At 33.9% G+C, this 22,210-nt stretch overlaps 1 protein-coding gene across 10 annotated transcripts in view; it reads right to left on the bottom strand.

Annotated features, from left to right (window-relative positions):
* LOC111568755 (voltage-dependent R-type calcium channel subunit alpha-1E) overlaps nt 1-22,210 on the bottom strand; it is a 209,969-nt gene that overhangs the window by 10,214 nt on the left and 177,545 nt on the right. For 6 of the 10 annotated variants that reach the window (XM_055017585.1, XM_055017606.1, XM_055017615.1 and 3 more), the window contains 12 exons: nt 21,961-22,057; nt 17,439-17,599; nt 15,597-15,734; nt 13,551-13,752; nt 9,852-10,016; nt 7,957-8,067; nt 7,789-7,869; nt 6,761-6,946; nt 4,725-4,816; nt 3,258-3,432; nt 2,999-3,126; nt 1,211-1,307 (listed from right to left, as the gene is read on the bottom strand). In XM_055017585.1, the coding sequence (XP_054873560.1) occupies nt 1,211-1,307; nt 2,999-3,126; nt 3,258-3,432; nt 4,725-4,816; nt 6,761-6,946; nt 7,789-7,869; nt 7,957-8,067; nt 9,852-10,016; nt 13,551-13,752; nt 15,597-15,734; nt 17,439-17,599; nt 21,961-22,057 (1,633 nt within the window). Of the gene's footprint in view, nt 1-522; nt 1,308-2,998; nt 3,127-3,257; nt 3,433-4,724; nt 4,817-6,760; nt 6,947-7,788; nt 7,870-7,956; nt 8,068-9,851; nt 10,017-13,550; nt 13,753-15,596; nt 15,735-17,438; nt 17,600-21,960; nt 22,058-22,210 lie in introns of all 10 variants that reach the window. The other 4 variants (XM_055017591.1, XM_055017603.1, XM_055017617.1 and 1 more) reach the window with 2 other exon arrangements.

Raw genomic sequence — 22,210 nt, 5'->3', positions numbered from 1 at the left:
ATTCTTGCCTCATGCTGTCCTTCTGTAATCAGACGCTGCACGATATCTGGAGTTTATTCAGTTTTATTCTCAAAATATACAGATATAACTGCAATGGAGCATGCTTCAAACAACATCCAGACACTGGCAGGAGGCACATGCAGACGGGAAGATGGAAGAAACAAAGAAGTATGAAGGACGTGAGAACATCTGACAGCAGATTTCTGCAAATGACAACATTTAGCATGTAGATGTTTAACAACTTCCTCATTAATGCTCTGTTTTTTCTGGCTTTAGTAAAAAGCTTTAATCAAATATCCGCACATGACACATACTAATGTTTTATTTTTACTTTTTCCGCCAAGATGCAAAGCAAACAGGCAAATCATTACCGGAGCATCTGCCAATGGACAAATACTGGAACTTAAAAGCAACACGAAAAAAATGCGTCGCTTTTTCCAATGAATGACACACAAAATGAGGTTCTGCAGCGCTTGTCTCTGCTGATCAAAAGGCCCGTTAGCGCCTCTGGGGTTTTTCTACCTTATATGCCACCTTGGAGGGGCATTTCTTGCCCAGGCCTAGAGGTGGCGACATGTTGGTCAACATCTCATACATGTCAGTGTAATGGATACGGCCACTGGGGGCGCCAGGGAGCCATGAGGATGAGGAGGAGGAGGGGAAGAAGAGGGAGGGATGATGTTGGAGGAGATGGAATCAGGGTGGATTTGTTCCGGAGGGTGAAGGGTATAAAGAGAGGAGCAAGAAATGGAGGAGATACAAGAGAAAGGATTATTTCAAGGCATCACACACAGGGAGAGAGTAAAGAAATCAAAAACAGGTTGTTTTCTTTCTATGCTGCCAGCAGGGCATAGAAATCTGGGGAAAGGAGAAAACCTGGGACAAGATGAGAGAAGGAATGACAGCCTCTCTGGATCTGGTGCAAATATTAGTATACTTACGTTTTAGAAACACGTTCAAACCAAATCCAAAAGGTAGAAAGAGACGGGATTCGCTCAGATCCTGCATCAAAATGAACCTTTAAAGTTAAAGTTTGCTCCCGAATCTGAGCGGATCCGGTGCCTTAGTACCCCGAGGCTGAAGTGTCGTCATTCTTTAACCAGAGTTACGCCCCTGAAGGTGGAGCAGGGCGGTGAAGGGAAGGAAAAGGAGGGAAAGCAAGTGCTCAGGAAGGATCCTACATGAAGAGGGATGTTTGGGGGAACCAAACCTTGCAGGCCACCCTGTGGGGGCAGTTCTTCCCAAAGCCCAAGGGAGGCGAGATAGTGCGAACAACTTTGTACATCTCCTTATAGTGGATCCTACCGCTGGAAAGAACATAAACTGGTTCAGTCGTGTTAAGTTGACTTTACTGTGGTGCACAATGAGGGTAAATGAGGCTCCGTCCAGCTGTTTAAACATGGAAATCCAGCAGTTTTAGGATATTAAACAATAAACCTGGTGAACATGTCAAACTTTACACATGAATTTTGCAATGCTATTACAGTGCAAGACAACTTTCTACATGATGATTAATTTGGTTAAATGCTCATTTGTTCCACATCACTGAAGATTTTTTACTCACCCTCTGACCCCAGAAGCTTGTTTGTGGGTTTGACAAGTGTTATTTTTCAGAAAATCCCCCAAATTATACCATTTATCACAGGCACAAACTGTAAAAACTAAAATAATTGTAAAATCTTAATATTTAATACAAATCACATTATTCTACACGTCTCATTTAAAATGTGCCAAAAATAAACAGTTTATACCAACTGGATTCTGTAAAAAAATTTAAAAATCTGCACTCCTCTGTGAAATGAAAAGCTTATGAGTGACTCAGTTTTGACCAACAGTCACATGATTAAAACTCAGGGGCTTTTTAGCTGAACTGCAGGCTTCAAACAGAGGAGATAGAAGGCACTAGTGGACACAAGACGTCCTCTTATCACTGCATTGTTTCCACATCACACATAAGCTTGTAAGGTGGACTGGCTTCTAAATTTGCATTAAATCATAAAGCATCTCAGATTTTATTTGAGTGCAGAGAAACGTAGGAAAACAACATCCAATATTATGCACAGGAAAGGTCAAATACTCATTAGAAGGAATAGTTTCTCAATTATTTGCCTCTTGTCTGCCTATTTGCTCTTCAGATCAACAAATTTGTGTATTTTTATTGCCCTGGGTGAGTAAACTAACCATAAATCACTTATATAATGCTCTATGTGGCCACTTCAGTTGAGTGTAGAAGTAAAAAAAAAAAAAGGTACAAAAAACAACTGAATAAAATAAATGTGCAGTGAGCTGATTTCCATCTTCAGGTGGAACCATCGTATTCCTTATTTACTTATTATATTAACCCTCCTGTTGTCACCAAAAAATATTGTTTCCTTGTCTGAAAAAATCCAAAAATTCAGCAAAAAAAATCCCCAAATTTCTGAAAATTTGCAAAACTTTCAGGAAGAAAATTTCAATAACTTCTTTTAAAAAATTCTCTAAAAGTTTCCCTTAAAAGTTTTAATTTAAAAAAAATCCCCCAAATTTAGCAAGAAAATTCCTGTAAATATTTTTCAAAACTGAGTAAAAAGCTTCCAAAAAAAATCCTAAAAATATCTAAAGTGATTACATATATATCAGTAAAACTTCTAGTATTTTCTTTAAGAACATTCACAAAAAATCAACCAAAATCCAGCAAAATTTGCTGGATTTTGGTTGATTTTTTGTGAATGTTCTTAAAGAAACATTTTTTTAACATTTCTTTTTTTCCACCAAAAAATGTTCAAAAATTTCCCAAAAATGTTGAAAATGTGGACATCAGAAGTTTCACCATGAAAATATATTTTTTTCCACATTTTCAAACTTTAAAACGGGTCATTTTGACCCGCAGGACGACATGAGGGTTAAAAGACTTTAAAGGCTTGTTTGGAATGTTTATCATTAATCAATGAAACATGAACCTTCATATGCCCAGAAGCACCTGAGATGAAATATTTATATGTAATAAAGAGTCACTGACCAGGCGGCACGATCATACTCCCCCCAGATTCTGACAAACTCGTCCAGATGATGAGGACCCAGGATGGACGAGTCTCTGGTCAGATACTCAAAGTTGTCCATGATCACAGCAACGAACAGGTTCAACATCTGGATGACGGAGAAACACAGGAAGTAGAAGGTGCATACGAAGACGGACGGTGTTTGAGAGGGAAAATACGGTTAGTGGATGTTCTGATTGAGGCGTTTGATTCATTAAGATTCCAGTTTCCTCATCTCACCAGAAAGGAGCTAAAGAAGATGAAGGAGACAAAGTAGAAGTAGGCGAAGTCGGATCCACAGCCGCCCTCCTGGTCGCCGGTCTGCACTGCTGGAGGAAGTGAAGGGTCCGTCTCACATTGTTGTCCCCCCAAACACGACAACATGATCTCCTGCCATGACTCCCCCGTCGCACTCCTGTTATAATACAATAATATCTGAGGATTCGCAGCTGTAGGACTGCATATTTAACAGAAACTGTCCATATTAGTTTTTAATTATTAGTTGATGTAATTGTTGTCTTTGTTGCTGTTTGTTTGCAAAGTTCAGAGAGAATTTAATGAATCAGGAAGCTTTGAACAGTTTAGAGATTCAAAACAATCCTTTTTTTCTTTAGTTCACAATTAATGGGATTGTGAAAGATGTTTTTTATGTTTATTTAAATAGGTAAGACAACATAATTTTTTTATTACAAGACAACATCCAGGTAATGAGCTGTTATTTTATGGATTTATTTAACATTTCCAGTTTTGTACTGCAGATTTACTGTTAAATAAAAGAAAATGTCATATTTTTAACTGTATACCATTAAATAATAGGAAAATGCCTTTTTTTTTTTTTTTTTTTTTTACAGTTGGCACATCATTTATTTTCTAGTAAACAGCAGAAAATGTTCTGTTGTGCTGAATATATACCTTTAAAAAATACAACTTTTCAAGTTTCTTACTATATAAGACTATTAAAATACAGAATATGCACTGTTACTGGTTGTTACTGTGGACACCCTATTAATTAATAGACAAATTCTATTTGAATTATGGGACAAAGTTGGTGTAATGAGCTGCCAGCGCCTTTTCTGTTATTTTACAGATTCATTTCTTAGAGTGTCAGACTCCAGATCACAGTTTATTCACAGTGATATCAACTATCTGGAAGATGCAATCAAAACATCAAGCAAGACTTGCAGCCCACAGTTCAGAAACAGCTTTCAGATATACCAAGACTAATTTGTGTCTTATAGATTTACTTTAAATTCCATCTGCAAAAGTGCAGATCAGTGTTTCTATGACGATTTTTGTTGTATTATATAACGTATCTTCTGAGTTATTGTGGAATCTGTAAATTCATGTGTAGATTTACATCTGCTTTAAATGCACACATCTCTTTCTTTGCAACACATAAGAACAAACTTGAACTTGGAGAGATGAACACAACATGAACACTTTAACCCAGATGTACGTCTCAGTATTTTACCCAGCGGCTGCTTTTCAAGCAAAAAAACCCTTCAAAGTGTCTGAAGCTAATTGTTGAGGAGGAAAGTGGTACCAACAGAATCCGTCTCCTCTGAGCAGCTTCCTGGATTCTTAGAAAGCAAAGCCTGACGGTAACCTAGCAACATCTTCCACACTACATCACAGAAACGTGTTCAGGATGGAGATTAAAGATCCAGATTAGATCTTTGGACAGCAGGTAAAGTCACAGAGTCTGACCTGAACAGCAGCATCAGGGCTCCAGAGAAGGTTTTGAAGTTGTTGTGTTGGGTGATGTGAGTCTCTTCATTCAGCTTAATGTTCCCAAACACCTAATTCACAAACAGACACAAACAAGAAACAAGTACAGTTAGAATGCAGCAGGACTCTGTATAAAAATCCTACAAGCAGCTAAACGAGGGCTTCTCAGCTAATAGAGGCTCCCAGATGGACTTCAGTGAAATAAAAGTCAGCAGTGTTGTGTCAAAGTAAAGAGCTGTTTGTTTATTCACCTTACACTGTTAAAAAAAACTAATCAACTTTTCCATTATTTGCTCTTTTACAAAATTTGACCACAAAAGTGAAATTTTTAAAACTGTAATTAAAACAGCAAAAATCTCTTTTTTTACTCTCTTTAGCAAAAAATCTTTATTTTACAGACATTTTCTGCTATTTTAAAGGAAAATAAAACTGTAAGTAACATCTATTTTTCTAAATGTAAATCAATTCTTTTATAAATTTTGACTTAAAAACTAAATCTAATTGTTAAAAAAATCATCAAAAAGTCATTATTTTACAGATGTTTGCTGCTATTTTAAAGGAAAATAAAACTGCAAATACCATATATTTTTATAAATGTAAATCATTTGTTTTAGAAATTTTGACAGGAAAATTAATTTTTCAAAAATGTATTTAAATCAGCAAAAAGTCTCATTATTTTATGTGTTTTCTGCTATTTTAAAAGAAAACTGTAAAAAAATGTTATTATATTATTATATTATATTTTTATAAACGTCAATGAATTATTTAATCAATTTTGACTTTAACATTAAATTTCTTAAAAAAATTCTTCAAATCAGCAAAAAAGTCTCATTATTTGCTGCTGTTTGAAAGAAAAAAATGGTGTATTAAAGATTGTAAAATGGTAAATCTGTTTGGTTTAACTGCTATTTTACAGATAGACTTTCCCAGTTTGGTAAAATTACAGATACTGCTGTGTTAAATCATAGTAGAAAATATTCATTTACATGGTAAGAATAAAAAAACAACAATAAAGGCTCAAGCTGTACATAACATAAACAACTAAAATCTTCCTTTATGTTTCACTGTTTTTAAATTAGCTAAAATCTTTACAGTTTTTGAACTTTTAGAGTATTTTGCCATTTTTTTTATGTCAAATTTTCAGATTTCCATTATTATCATTATTATTTTTACAGCGTATATAAATCATAATCATTCAGATTTCATATTTTTCCTGCTCATTAACCCTCGTGTCGTCCTGCAGGTCAAAACTGACCCGTTTTAAAGTTTGAAAATGTGGAAAAAAAAAAATCTATTTTCACAGTGAAACTTCTGATGTCCACATTTTCAACATTTTTGGGAAATTTTTTCAACATTTTTTGGTGGAAAAAAAGAAATGTTTAAAATATTTCTTAAGAACATTCACAATTTTTTTTTATGTGAATGTTCTTAAAGAAAATATTAGAAGTGTTACTGATATATATGGAATCACTTTAGATATTTCTAGGATTTTTTTGGGAAGATTTTTACTCATTTTTTGAAAATATTTACAAGAATTTTCTTGTCAAATTTGGGGGATTTTTTTTTTTTTTTTTTTTAAATAAAACTTTTAAGGGAAACTTTTAAGGAATTTTCTTCCTGAAGGTTTTGCAAAATTTTCAGAAATTTGGGGAATTTTTTTGCTGAATTTTTGGATTTTTTTTCTGACAAGGAAACAATATTTTTTGGTGCCCGTAAATGAGGACAACAGGAGGGTTAAAACACCTCAAAATCTTTACAGTTTTTGAACTTTTAAAGTATTTCACCATTTTTTAAGGTAATTGTTTCTGATTTCCATTATTATTATTATTATTATTATTATTATTATTATTATTATTATTATTATTATTATTATTATTATTATTGTAGTGTATATAAATCAGAATCATTCATCTTTCATATTTTTCCTGCTCATTAATGCCTCCCTGCAGTGTCTCTTTGTCCCTTGATTTGAAAAGAACCCCGATGGATGTTTGTTTCGCTGCTTCTGTTCTGACCTGCATGCCGATGATGGCGTAGATGAAGAAGAGCATGGCGATGAGCAGGCAGACGTACGGCAACGCCTTGAAGGACTGAACGAAGGTCCACAGCAGGATCCGGATGGTGTAGCCCTGACGCAGCAGCTTGATCAGACGAGCAGCTCGGAAAAGCTTCAGGAAGCTCATGTTGAACGTGTCCACAAACTGGCAGAGGAACGGCAGAAAAAGAGGGAAACTGTTGCTTTAATCACGTTCATAAACAGTCATTCCATCTGAAATTTTCATCTCTAATTTTGCCAGATATTTTAGAGCATAAAATATGGACACTTATAAAGATATTTCTGAAGTTTTGGCTTGATTCATCAAACAAAAAAATGCTTTTCAACCCATTTTCAGCAGGTTTTTCTTTCTTTTCTTTCTCACATATTTAGCTTTGAGGCTGTTTCAACAACAACATCTCAGGAAATATTAAGTATAAAATCTTGAGTTTTCAGTTATTTCTCATCATGTCACTAAGAATCTGTAATATTGGACAAGTAGATCAAAATATCTATGAAAAAAAATTGTCATTAAAAGTCCCATTTTTTAGTTCAATTATTATTGTTCAATTATTAGTTAATTTATAGATTTTTATGTGAATGTTCTTAAAGAAAATATTAGAAGTTTTACTGATATATATGTAATCACTTTAGATATTTTTAGGATCTTTTTGGAAGATTTTTACTCTTTTTGAAAATATTTACAAGAATTTTCTTGTCAAATTTGGGGGATTTTTATTAAATTTTTTTTTTTTTAAATAAAACTTTTAACGGAAATTTTGAAGGAATTCTTGGAATTTTCTTCCTGAAGGTTTTGCAAATTTTCAGAAATTTGGGGAATTTTTTTGCTGAATTTTTGGATTTTTTTCAGACAAGAAAACAATATTTTTGGGTGCCTGTAAATGAGGACAACAGGAGGGTTAAAGCTAATCAAAGAGCAGAAGGAACCTGATGATTTGAGGGGGATTAAACTTGAAAAAAATAGAAGAGTTTTCATGTTTTTATTACCTGCAGGTCAACCACAATCTCAGTGATGCTTCCCAACACGGTGATGAAGTCGAAAATGTTCCACGTGTCTCTAAAGTAGTTCTGTCCAGACAGAGGAGATGATATTATAAAGTGATTTTTCTACACAGTTCTTGATTTCACACTCTTTCTGCCGCTCTGTTCTCTCACCAGGAAACCGAAGGCCATGATCTTGAGGACACACTCCACCGAGAACAGAACCGTGAAGGCCGTGTTCAGGTGCTTCAGGACGGCTTCGTAGGCCGGCGGGGCGGAGTAGTACTGGAACACAGAGGCACAGGGGTTAAACTGTGGGATAAAAAGTGGAATATTCCCGACACACGAAGCCGCTCTGCGAAATCATCGTGAACCGGAGCCCTGCACTGGAAAAAATGCTCCTCTCAAAACAAGGAAAAAAAAACTTATTTCAAGGAGCTTTTACCTTGAAATAAGTGAAAAAATCTGCCAATAGAACAAGTGAAAAATGGCTTGGTGAGATTTCTTGAAATAAGATCTGATATTTAGAATATTGAGTTCTTAATATTAGCTGGGAAAACTTATTTTAAGCTCTATTTTACCAGGATTGTCAAGCTTAGGTGTCTTAAAATAAAAAAATAGCAGTTTTTCATTCAAAAATAGGTTTTTGCTTTCATGTAACCTCCTAATTTGAGATGTATTAAACTTATTTTGAGTTTTCTTGTAAAAATACAACTCAAAACAAGATCATTTCAAGATTGTTTGACTGAACAAGATATTTAAGATGCATTGTCTTAAAACAAGCCCCTCCATCTGCTGAAATGTCTCTTGTTAAGTGAATTTATCTTAAATCAAGGTGGATGAGACATTTGGACTAAAAATAAAACAAATAGACTTGGTAAGATTTAGAGTTTTTGCAGTGTGCAGATCTGCAGCTTGATGGAAGATTCCTGCAGACCCATAAATAGAGCTTCTGTCTGCGCACCTCTCATCTGTCGCACTATAAAAGGAGTCATTCCTCCGAGGCCGGCGGCCACCGTTAATGAGGTCATGCTAAATAGCAGCGCCTGGACATGATAGATCAATATTTAATACAGGCTGAGTCACTCAGCGTCCGTCTGACCGACCAGGAAAAGGCCGGGTCAGGAAATAAATACAGCTGAGGGTAGGATGGAGGAAGGAGATGCAAAATAAAAGCATCATACTGGCTCATTTTAACCCTTGTGTCGTCCTCTGGGTCAAACTGACCCGTTTTAAAGTTTGAAAATATGGAAAAAAATAAATGTCACAGTGAAACTTCTGATGTCCACATTTTCAACATTTTTGAGAAGTTTTTGAACATTTTTTGGTGGAAAAAAAATGTTAAAAATGCTTCTTAAGAACATTCACAAAAAAAAAAAATTATGTGAATGTTCTTAAAGAAAATATTAGTTTTACTGATATATATGGAATCACTTTAGATATTTTTAGGATTTTTTGGAAGATTTTTACTTATTTTTTAAAAATATTTACAAGAATTTTCTTGCCAAATTTGGGGATTTTTTTTAAAATAAAACTTTTAAGGGAAACATTTAAGGAATTATTGGAATTTTCTTCCTGAAGGTTTTGCAAATTTTCAGAAATTTGGGGATTTTTTTCAGACACCAATATTTTTTGGTGGCCATGAATGAGGAAAACAGGAGGGTTAAGAACATTCACCAAAAAAAAAATAAATTTTTTTTTGGTGAATGTTCTTAAAGAAACATTTTTTAAACATTTTTTTTCCACCAAAAAATGTTCAAAAATTTCCCCAAAATGTTGAAAATGTGGACATCAGAAGTTTCACTGTGAATATATATTTTTTTCCTCCACATTTTCAAACTTTACAACGGGTCAGTTTGACCCACAGGACGACACAAGGGTTAAATCAGGTAAAAAAACCCCAAACATTTATAGATATTTGCTTTAACGCCACACCGGTTTTACAGTTTTTTTTTTTTTACTTGATAGTATTGCACCAGACAGAATTTTTCTGGCTCTCTTTATGACAGATTGTCTCCTTTTTTTTTTAACCAACTCTTAAGTTTTGATCTCATTAATTAATTTCTCACCTTCATCATCAGTACGATGGTGTTGAGAGCGATCATGGCGAGGACGGTGTACTCGAAGGACGGCGACACCACAAAGTGCCACAGCCGGTACTGAAAGGTGTGTCGGTTCTGAGGCATGTAGCGGGTCAGAGGCTTGGCGCTGATGGCAAAGTCGATGCAGGCTCTCTGGATACAGACCGGAAGACAACAGTGGAAAACACAACAAACTCTGCCGTTTATTTTATTGATGAGATTTGCTGTTTTTTTTGCTTCTTTTCTGATTGCTTTAGCTCTCTGAACCCCAGTCAGTTTCTCTGAGCTTGTTCTTTGTTCCTGTCACATTTTTATTCACTGTGGCTTCATTTTTCACCTCCATGGATCTTGTTGCTGTTTTTTTTACTGTGGACAGATGTATTTTATCAATAGCAACTTGTTCTTGTACAATGCTTGACCAGAAAACTACACTGTCCCCTTGTGTCGTCCTGTGGGTCAAATTGACCCATTTTAAAGTTTGAAAATGTGGGAAAAAATATATATATTTTCACAGTGAAAACTTCCACATTTTCAACATTTTTGGTAAATCTTTTTTTGGTGAAAAAAAACAAATGTTCAAAATGTTTCTGAACAACATTCACAAAAAAATCGACCAAAATCCAGCAAAATTCGCTGGATTTTGGTTGATTTTTATGTGAATGTTCTTAAAGAAAATATTAGCGGTTTTACTGATATATATGTAATCATTTTAGATATTTTTAGGATTTTTTTGGAAGATTTTTACTCATTTTCTGAAAATATTAACAAGAATTTTCTTGCCAAATTTGGGGGATATTTTTAAAATAATACTTTTAAGGGAAACTTTTAAGGAATTATTGGAATTTTCTTCCTGAATGTTTTGAAAATTTTCAGAAAATTGGGGAATTTTTTTGCTGAATTTTGGAATTTTTCTCAGACAAGGAAACAATATTTTTGGGTGCCTGTAGATGAGGACAACAGGAGGGTTAATTATATGACCGATATTTTGGTGTCATTTTTCAAGAAAAATTATGTGCGTTAGAAAATCTAAATCAGTAAATAACTGATTTTCCCTGGATTACAGATAATAACATGTAATAACTATTAAAATTACAGAAAAAAGGATTAATTTACACCAGGGGTGTTAAACATGTGGCCCATGGGCCAAAAGCGGTCCTCCAGAGGGTCCAATCCGGTCCTCAAAGTGTAAAAATTCCACAGAAGACATTAACTGCAGATTGTAAATTAGTAAAACTATAAATTGAAAATAATTTCTCGACCATGACAAGTTGTTTTGATCAGAAAGTAAAATACTAGATTGTTCGTTGTTCTTTTTGTCATTTTGTGTCTCATTTTTGTAATATTTTGTCTTGTTTTTGTTGTTTTTTGTCTGACTTTTGTCTTATGTTTTAATCGTTTTGTGTTTCTTTTTTGTCTCACTTGTGTTTGTTGTCTTATTTTTGTCATTTTGCGTTTCAATTTATTCGTTGTTTTGAGCATTGCTTTTGTCGTTTTGTGTTTTTTTGTCTTACTTGTGTTGCTAGTCTATTTTTTTGTTGTTTTGTTTCTTGCTCTTGTAATTTTTTTCTCATTTGTGTCGTTTGTTCATTTTTTGTCGATTTGTAGCTTTTTTGTTAAATTTTTTGTCTCTGTTTTGTTTCATGTCGTCTGTCTCATTTTTTGTCATTTTGTGTCTCATTTTTTTAATATTTTGTCTTGTTTTTGTTGTTTTTTGTCTGACTTTCGTTGCATGTTTTTGTCATTTTGTTTCTCCTTTTTGTCGTTTTGTGTTTCGTTTCCGTCTCACTTGTGGTTTTTGTCTTATTTTTGTCATGTTGTGTTTTCCTTTATTTGTTGTTTTCTGTGCCGTTTTTTTCATTTTGTTTTTGTCCGTTTTTGTCATGTCCATTTTTTTGTCGCTTTGTAACTTTTTTGTAGAATTTTTTCTTTTTTTGTTCTGTTTCGTGCCATTTGTCAAATCTTTTGTCATGCTGTGTTTTGTTTTTGTCATTTTGTGTCTCATTTTTGTAATATTTTGTCTTCTTTCTGTTGTTTTTTGTCTGACTTTCGTGGCATGTTTTTGTCATTTTGTTTCTTCTTTTTGTCGTTTTGTGTTTCCTTTCCATCTCACTTGTGATTTTTGTCTTATTTTTGTCATGTTGTGTTTTCCTTTATTTGTTGTTTTGCGTGCCGTTTTGTGTTTTTTTGTCTCGTTTTTGTCGTTTATCCATTTTTTTTGTCACTTTGTAACTTGTTTTTCTCTTTTTTGTTTCATTTCGTGTTGTTTGTCTCATTTTTTTGACGTTTTGTATCTCATTTTTGCAATATTTTGTCTTGCTTTTGTTGTTTTTTTTTTGGTCTTTTTTTTATCTGACTGTTGTCGTTTTGATCACATAGTAAAAACTGGTCCGGCCCACTTGAGATCAAAGTGGGCTGAATGTGGCCCCTGAACTAAAATGAGTTTGACACCCCCAATTTACACTTTAAACATAAAAAAAACTAGAAATATTGTCCACATAATTTGTTTTGAGTTGTTAGTCATTCTTTTACAGTGTTTAACTGTAAACTTATACAGTCTTTCATTTTTTTACAGTATTTAAATCAGCATAATATAGAATTATTTTACTGACAAATGGATTTACAAAAGCAGTCAGACTATGCTGCATTTAAATGGGCTTCACAGACTGAATTGTAAATTACACTTTGCATGAAACAGACAGAAAAGATTGAGAGAAAACACGAAATAAATGTAAGACAAGCAACAACAAAAGGAAAGAAGACGAGAAGAGAAGCTATAGTTCATATAAACAGAGCAAAAACACAATATGGGGCCATTTTTTATTGATCTGTTATTACATGTGATCAGTTTCTAATATTATTGATTATTAGGAGAAGAACTGCGTTACCAAGAACCAGCCGACATCCTAATGAGCTCATTAAACTCCATCCAGCTGATCGATCAATAGACTGAACATAAACTCAGCTGCATGTTTCATGAACTGTCTGTGAAACGTTACGGAGTTCATGGGAGAGGAAATCAGAAAGAAAGAGAGAGAAAAGAAAGAAAGAGAAAGAGAGGAAAGAAAGAAAGAAAAAATACAGAAAGAAAAGAAAAACGAAACACAGAAGAGAAAGGAAGAAAGAAAGAAGAAAGAAAGAAAAAAGAAAGAAAGAAAGAAAGAAAGAAAGAGAAAGAAAAGAAAGATAGTAAGAAAAAGAAAGAAAACAAGAAAAGAAAGACAGAAAGAAAAAGAAAAGAAAGAAAGAAAGAAACACAGGAAGAAATTAAATGAAAAGAAAGAAACAAGGACAGAAAGAAAGAAAAAGAAAAGAAAGAAAGAAAGAAAAGAAAGAAAAAAGGAAGAAACGAAAAGAGGCATATAGAAAGAAAAGAAAGGAAGGCAAAAAGAAAGAAAGAAGAGGGAGGAAGAAAGAAAGAAAAGAATAAAGAGAAAGAGAAGAAAGAAAGAAAAGAAAGAAAGAGCAAAAAAGAAAGAAATCAGAAAGCTAGAAAGAAAAAAGAAAGAAAGGCAAAAAAGCAAGCAAGCAAGAAACAGAAAGAAAGAAAGAAAGAAAACCAGGAAGAAATGAAATGAAAAGAAAGAAAGAATTGAAAGAAAGAATGAGTGAAAGAAAGAAAGAAAAAGAAAAGAAAAGAAAGAAAGAAAGACAGGGAAGACAGAAAGAAAGCAGAGTTTGGACTGTCACCTCGTTCTTCTCCAGGCTGCACTCCTCCATCATCTTGTCTCCCTGCTCCTGGAAGGTGATGATGATGAGGGCCACGAAGATGTTGACGAAGAAGAAGGGAAAGACCACGAAGTAGATGACGTAGAAGATGGACATCTCCATCCTGTTTCCGTGGCTCGGGCCTCGATCCTCCTCCGTCACGTCCACAGAATGCTGCAGGACTCTGGAAGAACGCGAGGAAAATTAATACGAACATTAACAAAAAGTAGAAAATGCTGCTGGTTAATTTGTCCTGCTGGAATTATACATAAGGTGCATTTTATTTTGAAAAACCAGCTATTTCCCAAAGATTAGCCTCTTAAACGAACGGTCACAGCTCAAAAACTGAGTCATATCGAAACAAATCTTTGACGGTGTGAAGCACAGTCTTGTTCTGAACATTCTGCTGCACTTTCATGTCTGTGCTGCATATGATGTAGATCTGGTGGCAGCTTAGAGAGACTCGCTGTTGCTGATTTTAGAGCTCAGATATAATGGGAGTCAACGACACACTCTGAGCTCTGAAGTGATTTATGAAAAAACTATACATCCAATGTTAATGAGACTCACGCTGGATGAAAGAGGACAAAAATGCCCAAATCTTTATGTATAAACTGTTCATGTTGAGGAGAAATTGTGAGAAGGAGACGAGGTTAACAGCAATTCTTTCAAAAAATTCTCCTCGTCAAAATTTAGTGAAGAAAAGCTCTGGATTTTCTAACAACTCCTAAAACTTAAACTGCGACCGAGTAAAAACCACAAAAGATATCAAAACACAGATTTAGATGAACAACAATCAAAGCCTTTTGAGCTGTTCAAACTTTGAATGAAGCTTCTACTGTAAAATATGCTGAAGCTACAGGGTTCTAAAGATGGCTGGCTTTGGCAGTCGTACGGCTGGCTTCCCATTCATTTCTATTGGGATTTTAAAGGCAGTTTTTTACGAATTTTGTAAAAACCGTACCATGAATCACTACCAAAATTCACATCACAGTATTGTGAATTGAGCCGTGCGTTGTGATGTATAATGTGTACGGGTTTTCTGAAGTCGTGTTGGAAGAATCCATAAGAAGGAACCAGAGGAATAACAATAAGGTTCAATGGTCAATGTCAAGAAAGATGAAGAAAAATGGATGATTTTATTCACAGATTATGTCAAACTGCTTCCCAAACATGCTGATATTACGTATAGGAAATTTACACTTTAACCCTCCTGTTGTCTTCATTTACAGGCACCAAAAAATATAGTTTCCTTGTCTGAAAAAAAATCCAACAATTCAACCAAAAACATCCCCAAATTTCTGAAAATTTGCAAAACCTTCAGGAAGAAAATTCCAAGAATTCCTTCAAAGTTTCCCTTAAAAGTTTTATTTTTAAAAAAATCCCCCAAATTTGGCAAGAAAATTCTTGCAAATATTTTCAAAAAATGAGTAAAAATCTTCCAAAAAATCCTAAAAATATCTAAAGTGATTACATATGTATCAGCAAAACTTCTAATATTTTCTTTAAGAACATTCACATAAAAATCAACCAAAATCCAGCGACATTTGCTGGATTTTGGTTGATTTTTATGTGAATGTTCTTAAGAAACATTTTGAACATTTCTTTTTTTCCGCCAAAAAATGTTCAAAGATTTCCCAAAAATGTTGAAAATGTGGACATCAGAAGTTTCACTGTGAAAATATATATATTTTTTCACATTTTCAAACTTTAAAACGGGTCAATTTTGGCCCATAAGACAACACAAGGGTTAAAGATCTGAAAACATTATTATCTTCCGTGTTGGACCAGTTTTTAGGGGTGGAGATCAGATTTGCTCTCTTGTGGAGGAAACCACTTCCATTTATTTCCACAGCAGCAGATGATTAACAGAGTTGGGAACAAACCCAGCAGCACCGGCAGCGACATGCTGGAGATAACGAGTCTTTGTGAAATTAATCAGATTTCCCTCCATCAAAGGTCACATCTGACTGTTATCAAAGAACAAGGCAGATGTTAAAAAGGTAATACAGTCCTGATTCCACTCACTGAGGCCATCCCTCCCCGGTGGAGACAGTGAACAGAGTCAGCAGAGCCCAGATCACGTTGTCGTAGTGGAACTCGTGTCGCTTCCAGTCACGTCGCTTCACCTCCTTCTTGTCCTTCCCGTAGTCGATGTAGTAACCCCTGGAGGAGAAAACACCATCAGAGCTCCATGTGAGACGCAAACATGGGTGAAACTATGAGAATGATACACTAAAAAACGAAATCTTATTTAAAAAAACGGTAAATAAATAAATAATAAAAAAAAGTGGATGAAAATGCAAAAATGCATTAACCCTCATGTCGTCCTGCGGGTCAAATTGACCCTTTTTAACGTTTGAAAATGTGGAAAAAAAAAAAAAATTCTCAGTGAAACTTCTGATGTCCACATTTTCAACATTTTTGGGAAATCTCTGAACATTTTTTTGGTGGAATAAAAGAAATGTTAAAAATGTTTCTTAAGAACATTCACAAAAAAATCAACCAAGATCCAGTGAATTTCGCTGGATTTTGGTTGATTTTTATGTGAATGTTCTTGAAGAAAATATTAGAAGTTTTACTGATATATATGGAATCACTTTAGATATTTTTAGGATTTTTTTGGAAGATTTTTACTCATTTTTTGAAAATATTTACAAGAATTTTCTTGCCAAACTTGGGGGATGTTTTTTTTTTTTAAATAAAACTTTTAAGGGAAACTTTTCAGGAATTATTGGAATTTCCTTCCTGAAGGTTTTGCAAATTTTCAGAAATTTGGGGAATTTTTTGCTGAATTTTTTGATGTTTTTTCAGACAAGGAAACAATATTTAAAAAAAAAAAAACCCCAGCGAAATTCATTGGATTTTGGTTGATTTTTTTTTGTGAATGTTCTTAAAGAAAATATTAGAAGTTTTACTGATATATATGGAATCACTTTAGATATTTTTAGGATTTTTTTGGAAGATTTTTCTTGCCAAATTTGGGGGATTTTTTTTTTTTTTTTTAAATAAAATTTTTAAGGGAAACTTTTGAGGAATTCTTGGAATTTTCTTCCTGAAGGTTATGCAAATTTTCAGAAATTTGGGGAATTTTTTGCTGAATTTTTCAATGTTTTTTCAGACAAGGAAACAATATTTAAAAAAAAAATAAAATCAACCAAAATCCAGCAAAATTTACTGGATTTTGGTTGATTTTTAAGTGAAAGTTCTTAAGAAATATTTTTAACATTTGTTTTTTCTACCAAAAAATGTTCAAAGATTTCCCCAAAATGTTGAAAATGTGGACATCAGAAGTTTCACTGTGAAAATTATTTTTTCCCACATTTTCAAACTTTAAATTGGGTCAATTTTGACCCACAGGACGAAACGGGGGTTAAATCTTTAACATGCAAATTAATAAAATTTTTGTTTGTGATTCTGCTAGTCATTATCTGTAATGCAACAAAACTGCAAAACAGGAAAAAGTACCAGTAAATTGTTAAAAATAATCTTTTAAAAACTGTTAGGGTTAGACTTTTATTTTCAGTAGAGGACCATTAGGAGATGCTTTTATCATTTTTCTAACGGGTTTGTTAACTGTGCTGTTGACATTTAAAAGGACACAGAGCTACTTTGGTGCTTCGTCCTTGAAACAAACAATGAAGCAAAGAGGAATAAATGAATATATTACACTAATTAACTCGTGGATGAGTAGAAAAAAGAAAAAAATGGACAGGAGAAAGAGAAGAAGAAAGAAAGGGAATGTTACACAAAAGAAATCCACAAAAAAACGTTTGAAATGAGTGATTAAGGATGAAAGAAGCATAAAGAGAAAGGAAATAAAAAGATATTGTTATGGATAGTGGAAGTAAAGAAGTGAATGAGGATTACTGGCAGTCCTTCTCCGTGTCCTTTGAGCTGTCGGTGCAGTAGAAAAACTTCCCCTTGAAGAGCTGCACAGCGATGACGGCAAAGATAAACATAAAAAGCTTGTAGACGATCAAGATGTTGAAGACGTTCTTCAGAGACGTCACCACGCAGTCGAACACCGCCTGGAAGACACGAGAAGGAAAAAATAGGGAGTGAGAAGAGCGAGAGATTCAGACAATGAACCACAAAACACCACAATTACATATTTTTTAAAAAAGAAACCATAAAAAACATTAAAAAAAAAACAGAAAGAATCGTCGGATTAATTTGGGAAAATTAACCAAATCTTAGCGCTTCATCAAAATAATTTTATTCTACATGCTTCATTTAAAAATTCAACAAAAAAAACTGTTTGCACTAAACAGATTCTGTTAAAAACAAAAAAAAATCTACACTCTTCAGCACAACTGTGAAGCGATTTGTGACTCAGCTGTGACCAACAGTTATTTTAAAAAAAATTCTGAGAGTTTTCAGCTGAACTGCAGGCAGTGTTTAAACAAAGCACACAGGAGACAAGTATGGAAATAAATTTTCATAAATCTATATAGTTAAATATCTATCGAGTCACCAGGTTTGTTACTTTAAAAAAAAAGCTAAATGAATAATTCTCTTTCTATTTTTCTTTTTCTGATTTCTAACATTATAACTGTAACACTGCACAGAAACAAAGAATCGTCTTTTATTTTGACTGTTTTTCTGACGATCTTTGAACTTTTAGTGTGTGACAAAACATTCTGTTGGAAAATAAACCAAATCTAATATTAAACTTGAAATATTTAATCAAAATCACTTTATTCTTCGCTTCTTGTTGAAACATTTGACAAAAATAAAAACTTTGCACAAAGGAGATTTGGTAAAATAATAAACTTGGAGAGTTCTCAGATGAACTGCAGGCAGTGTTTCCACAGAGCAGAGAGGAAAATAAAACATCCTGGGCCAATAAAATAAATGCAGTATGGCTCAAAAACAATATAACGAGGAACAAGTTCACTTTCAAGCATCAGTTTGTGGATAAATTCAACAACCTTCGTGTTGTACTGTGGGTCAAAATTGACCCGTTTTAAAGTTTGAAAATGTGGGGGAAAAAGAATGTTTTCACAGTGAAACTTCTGATGTCCACATTTTCAACATTTTTGGGAAATCTTTAAACATTTTTGGGTGGAAAACAAGAAATGTTAAAATGTTTCTGAAGAACATTCACAAGAAAAATCAACCAAAATCCAGCGAATTTTGCCAGGTTTTGGTTGATTTTGGTTGAATGTTCTTAAAGCAAATACTAGAAGTTTTATTGATATACATGTAATCACTTTAGACATTTTTAGGATTTTTTTAAAAAGATTTTTACTCATTTTTTGAAAATATTTATGAGAATTTTTTTTTGCCAAATTTGGGGGATTTTTTTAAAAATAAAAATTTTAAGGGAAACTTTCAAGGAATTTTCTTCCTGAAGGTTTTGCAAATTTTCAGAAACTTGGGGAATTTTTTGCTGAATTTTTTTCAGACAGTGAAACTATATTTTTTGGTGCCCATAAATGAAGACAACAGGAGGGTTAAATAAAAGGTTTGGTGTCATGGAATCGGGTCTGTTTTATTTAAAAAATGTGAGAAAAACGAGTCAGCTGTAATACAAGTTAAACTAAAATCCTGTTAACTAAACAAAAATTTACATGTTTTTCATCTGATTTTCTGACAATTTAGCTCATTTTTGAGAATCTAGTATCAGACATGTTTGGTTTTTATTCGTGTAAACTGCAACAGATGCTACCTTGAGGATAACAAATCACTGTTTTTGTTGTTTATACAGTAGTCAAGTGAATGTTTTCAGGCAAACCCACCTGTTGGTCCATTTAACCTCCCTCCAGCTCATCAGTACTCACCTCTGACTCTCCTTCATCCTTTCATTGATGTTTTCCTTTATTCTCACCTCCTTTTCCTTCCCCAGTATCTCATTTATGTTATTTATTGTTTATTGTGGACCAACTTTTCAGTGTTTTCAGGCCTTCTCTGTTTGCATATGTGAGACTATTCCCATGTCCTGTTTTTTTAAACTTCTGCAGACAGACTCGGTATCAGCTGACTCCACGTTTCTCTTTACTGCAGCTGTGGTTTGTCCGTTTTGGGGAAATACTTTTAATTTTTGGTCTCAGTACAGTGCAGGACTGTCAGTCAGAAACAAACTGGACTGGAGCTGCAGATATTTAACTTTTGTTGAGAAATCTGGCTGCTGCACCTCTTAGAATGAAAGTGACATATTATAAAACTGTGTCAGAGTTAGAAGAGACAGTTCCAGTTTGGGGATTTGGAAACATCCTGTGCAGCGAGTTCTGTTAGAATCCAGAGAGAAGCAAGGAACTCTGGGGATTTTCAAGAAATATGTTGCTTGGAGGCTCCTGGAGGAACCTTTAACTGCTGGATTCAGGCAGGAGAAGGAACCTCTAATAATTCAGAAGATGTTCCTGGAGGAGGTTTTTGCAGAATTAGATTTCTTTTAAACTTAGTTTAATTCTAATTGTGTATATAATAATAATATAGTCAGATCTATTGCGTTAATATGTATTATTGTCTAGTAAAGTAGCATTTTATGTAATTTTGTCGGGTTTCTTCTCTATTATGTAAATTTCTCAGGTATAATCACACCTTAAACACCACTTCTAGGGTCTTAACTGCCATGTTTAGTCTTGTTATTTTACTTTCATAATGACATTTATAATCCTGTGTTGTTTCAGATGTGCTGTATAAAAGCACTGTCTTGACTTAACTGTTTTATCTAAATGTCAGAATTTACATAAAATACAGAATCTGTAGGTGTTCTGCTGAGGCCTTGACGATGAAACCAGAACTCTTTATCTATTGTTTTGCTGCGTTGGCAGGGTTTATCTTTATAAATTGCAGCGGATAAGTCATTATTTGAAGTTTATCAGAGGTCAGGATCAGCTTTTCTTCACTAACAATTACAAAAAAAAACCAGTAAAAAGTGATCATAGGCTACAGTTTTTTGGCATTAAGATACAGAATTCTTTAACAATATTGGAGATGTTACTAAATATTACTTTTAGAGGCTGGTTTTGTATATTTGGGCAAACTGGGATCGTGTCTGACTTAAAGATAAATCTCAACACTCTTAGAAGCCAGAGCTTCTTACCATCACCACCGTAGAAGAACATTTTGAGTTCAAAAAGGTTCTCAGAGAAACCATTTAGTTGCATTTGGGGTTCTATTTTAAAGTCATTAATATTTATACTGTATTTTTGCCGCAAATATTAAAAAAAAGGTGACAATATTGTACTAAAAATGTCACAAATTTTCACAAATATACAAAAGCAGTCTCTAAAACTTGCATTTCGTGACATCTCTAATATTGTTCAAAAGAGCTCCATAGTTCAAAGCCAGAAAAAATTAGGGTAGCTGGCTACCCTAAAACACAACAAATGCTGTCAAAACAGGACTAAATATTAGGATTTCTAGCTAATGGTGAGAAGATGTTATATCTCAAAACGCTTCAGTTAATCTTTGTAATCTTATTTCAAGTTAAAGATGGTCTTAAATCTAGAGAAGTGCTGCTATAATAAAACTCAAAATAAGTTTTACATCTCAAATTAGTAGGTTACATGAAAGCAAAAACCTATTTTTGAGTAAAAAACTACTATATATTTTAAGCATGTATGGCTTATTTTAAGACTCCTAAGCTTGACAATCCTGGTAAAATATAGTTTAAAATAAGTTTTCCCAGCTAATATTAAGATCTCAATATTCTAAATATCATGTCTTATTTCAAGAAATCTTACCAAGACATTTTTCACTTGTTCTATTGGCAGATTTTTTCACTTATTTCAAGGTAAAAGTTCCTTGAAATAAGTTTTTTTTCTTGTTTTGAGAGGAGCATTTTTTCTAGTGCAATTAACCATCCTGAACTTATATCTTCCTCTACAAGCAGTGATGATGAGGAACCCTGAAAGGTTCCTCGAGGTTTTTCTACCTCTCAGAATAACACCTCAGGCTGTTGAGGCTGAAAAATTAGACCAATAAAGGGACAGTCAAAGGTCTCTCCTGTTCTCTCTTATGAGGTTTGGAGATATCATCCCTGACAACACGTCTTTGCTCTGCTCTCAGTTTGTCTCTTCACGGTTTATTACCTCGTCTGATTCCTGCTCGGCTCTCAAATTTGCACAATGGAGATTAGAGAGAAGAACGAGGACGAATTTTTTAACTGTACAGGGTGTCAGTGTGGACACAGAGACGAGAAAAGACTCTAATTTGTCAAACTTGCAGCTCTGCAAGATCAGAAAACAAAAGAGGGTAAGAGTGGTTTGTGCTAATATGCACTCAGACATGAAATCTCTTTTAAATTTGTCTTTTAAAAGAAGCTACACATGGAGCATATTGGGCCAATGGCGTTGTCTAGTTGTCTTTTTTATCCTTTTCATTGCTCATGATGACAGAAATTGAAAGAAATCTTACAAATAAAACATAAAAAGTCTCTGACCTTGAGCTTGGGAAGCCTCTTGATGGTCTTTAGAGGTCTGAGGACTCGCAGGACTCTCAGAGATTTAATGGTTTTTATGTCCCGTCCTTTATTGTTCCTGTACAGAAAGAAACTGAGTGAAAATCAAACCTGAGCTGCACATTTTTAGACACTACTTTCCTTGCATCACTGTCTTCTATTCATCAACACACTATCTCACATATTCTACTTGTGTCACGTTCAAAAAAACCTGAAATCTGCACATTTAAAA

Source organism: Amphiprion ocellaris, chromosome 2, assembly GCF_022539595.1.
Source record: "Amphiprion ocellaris isolate individual 3 ecotype Okinawa chromosome 2, ASM2253959v1, whole genome shotgun sequence".
Taxonomy (NCBI): domain Eukaryota; kingdom Metazoa; phylum Chordata; class Actinopteri; family Pomacentridae; genus Amphiprion; species Amphiprion ocellaris.
This window is presented reverse-complemented; position numbering and strand designations above follow the sequence as displayed.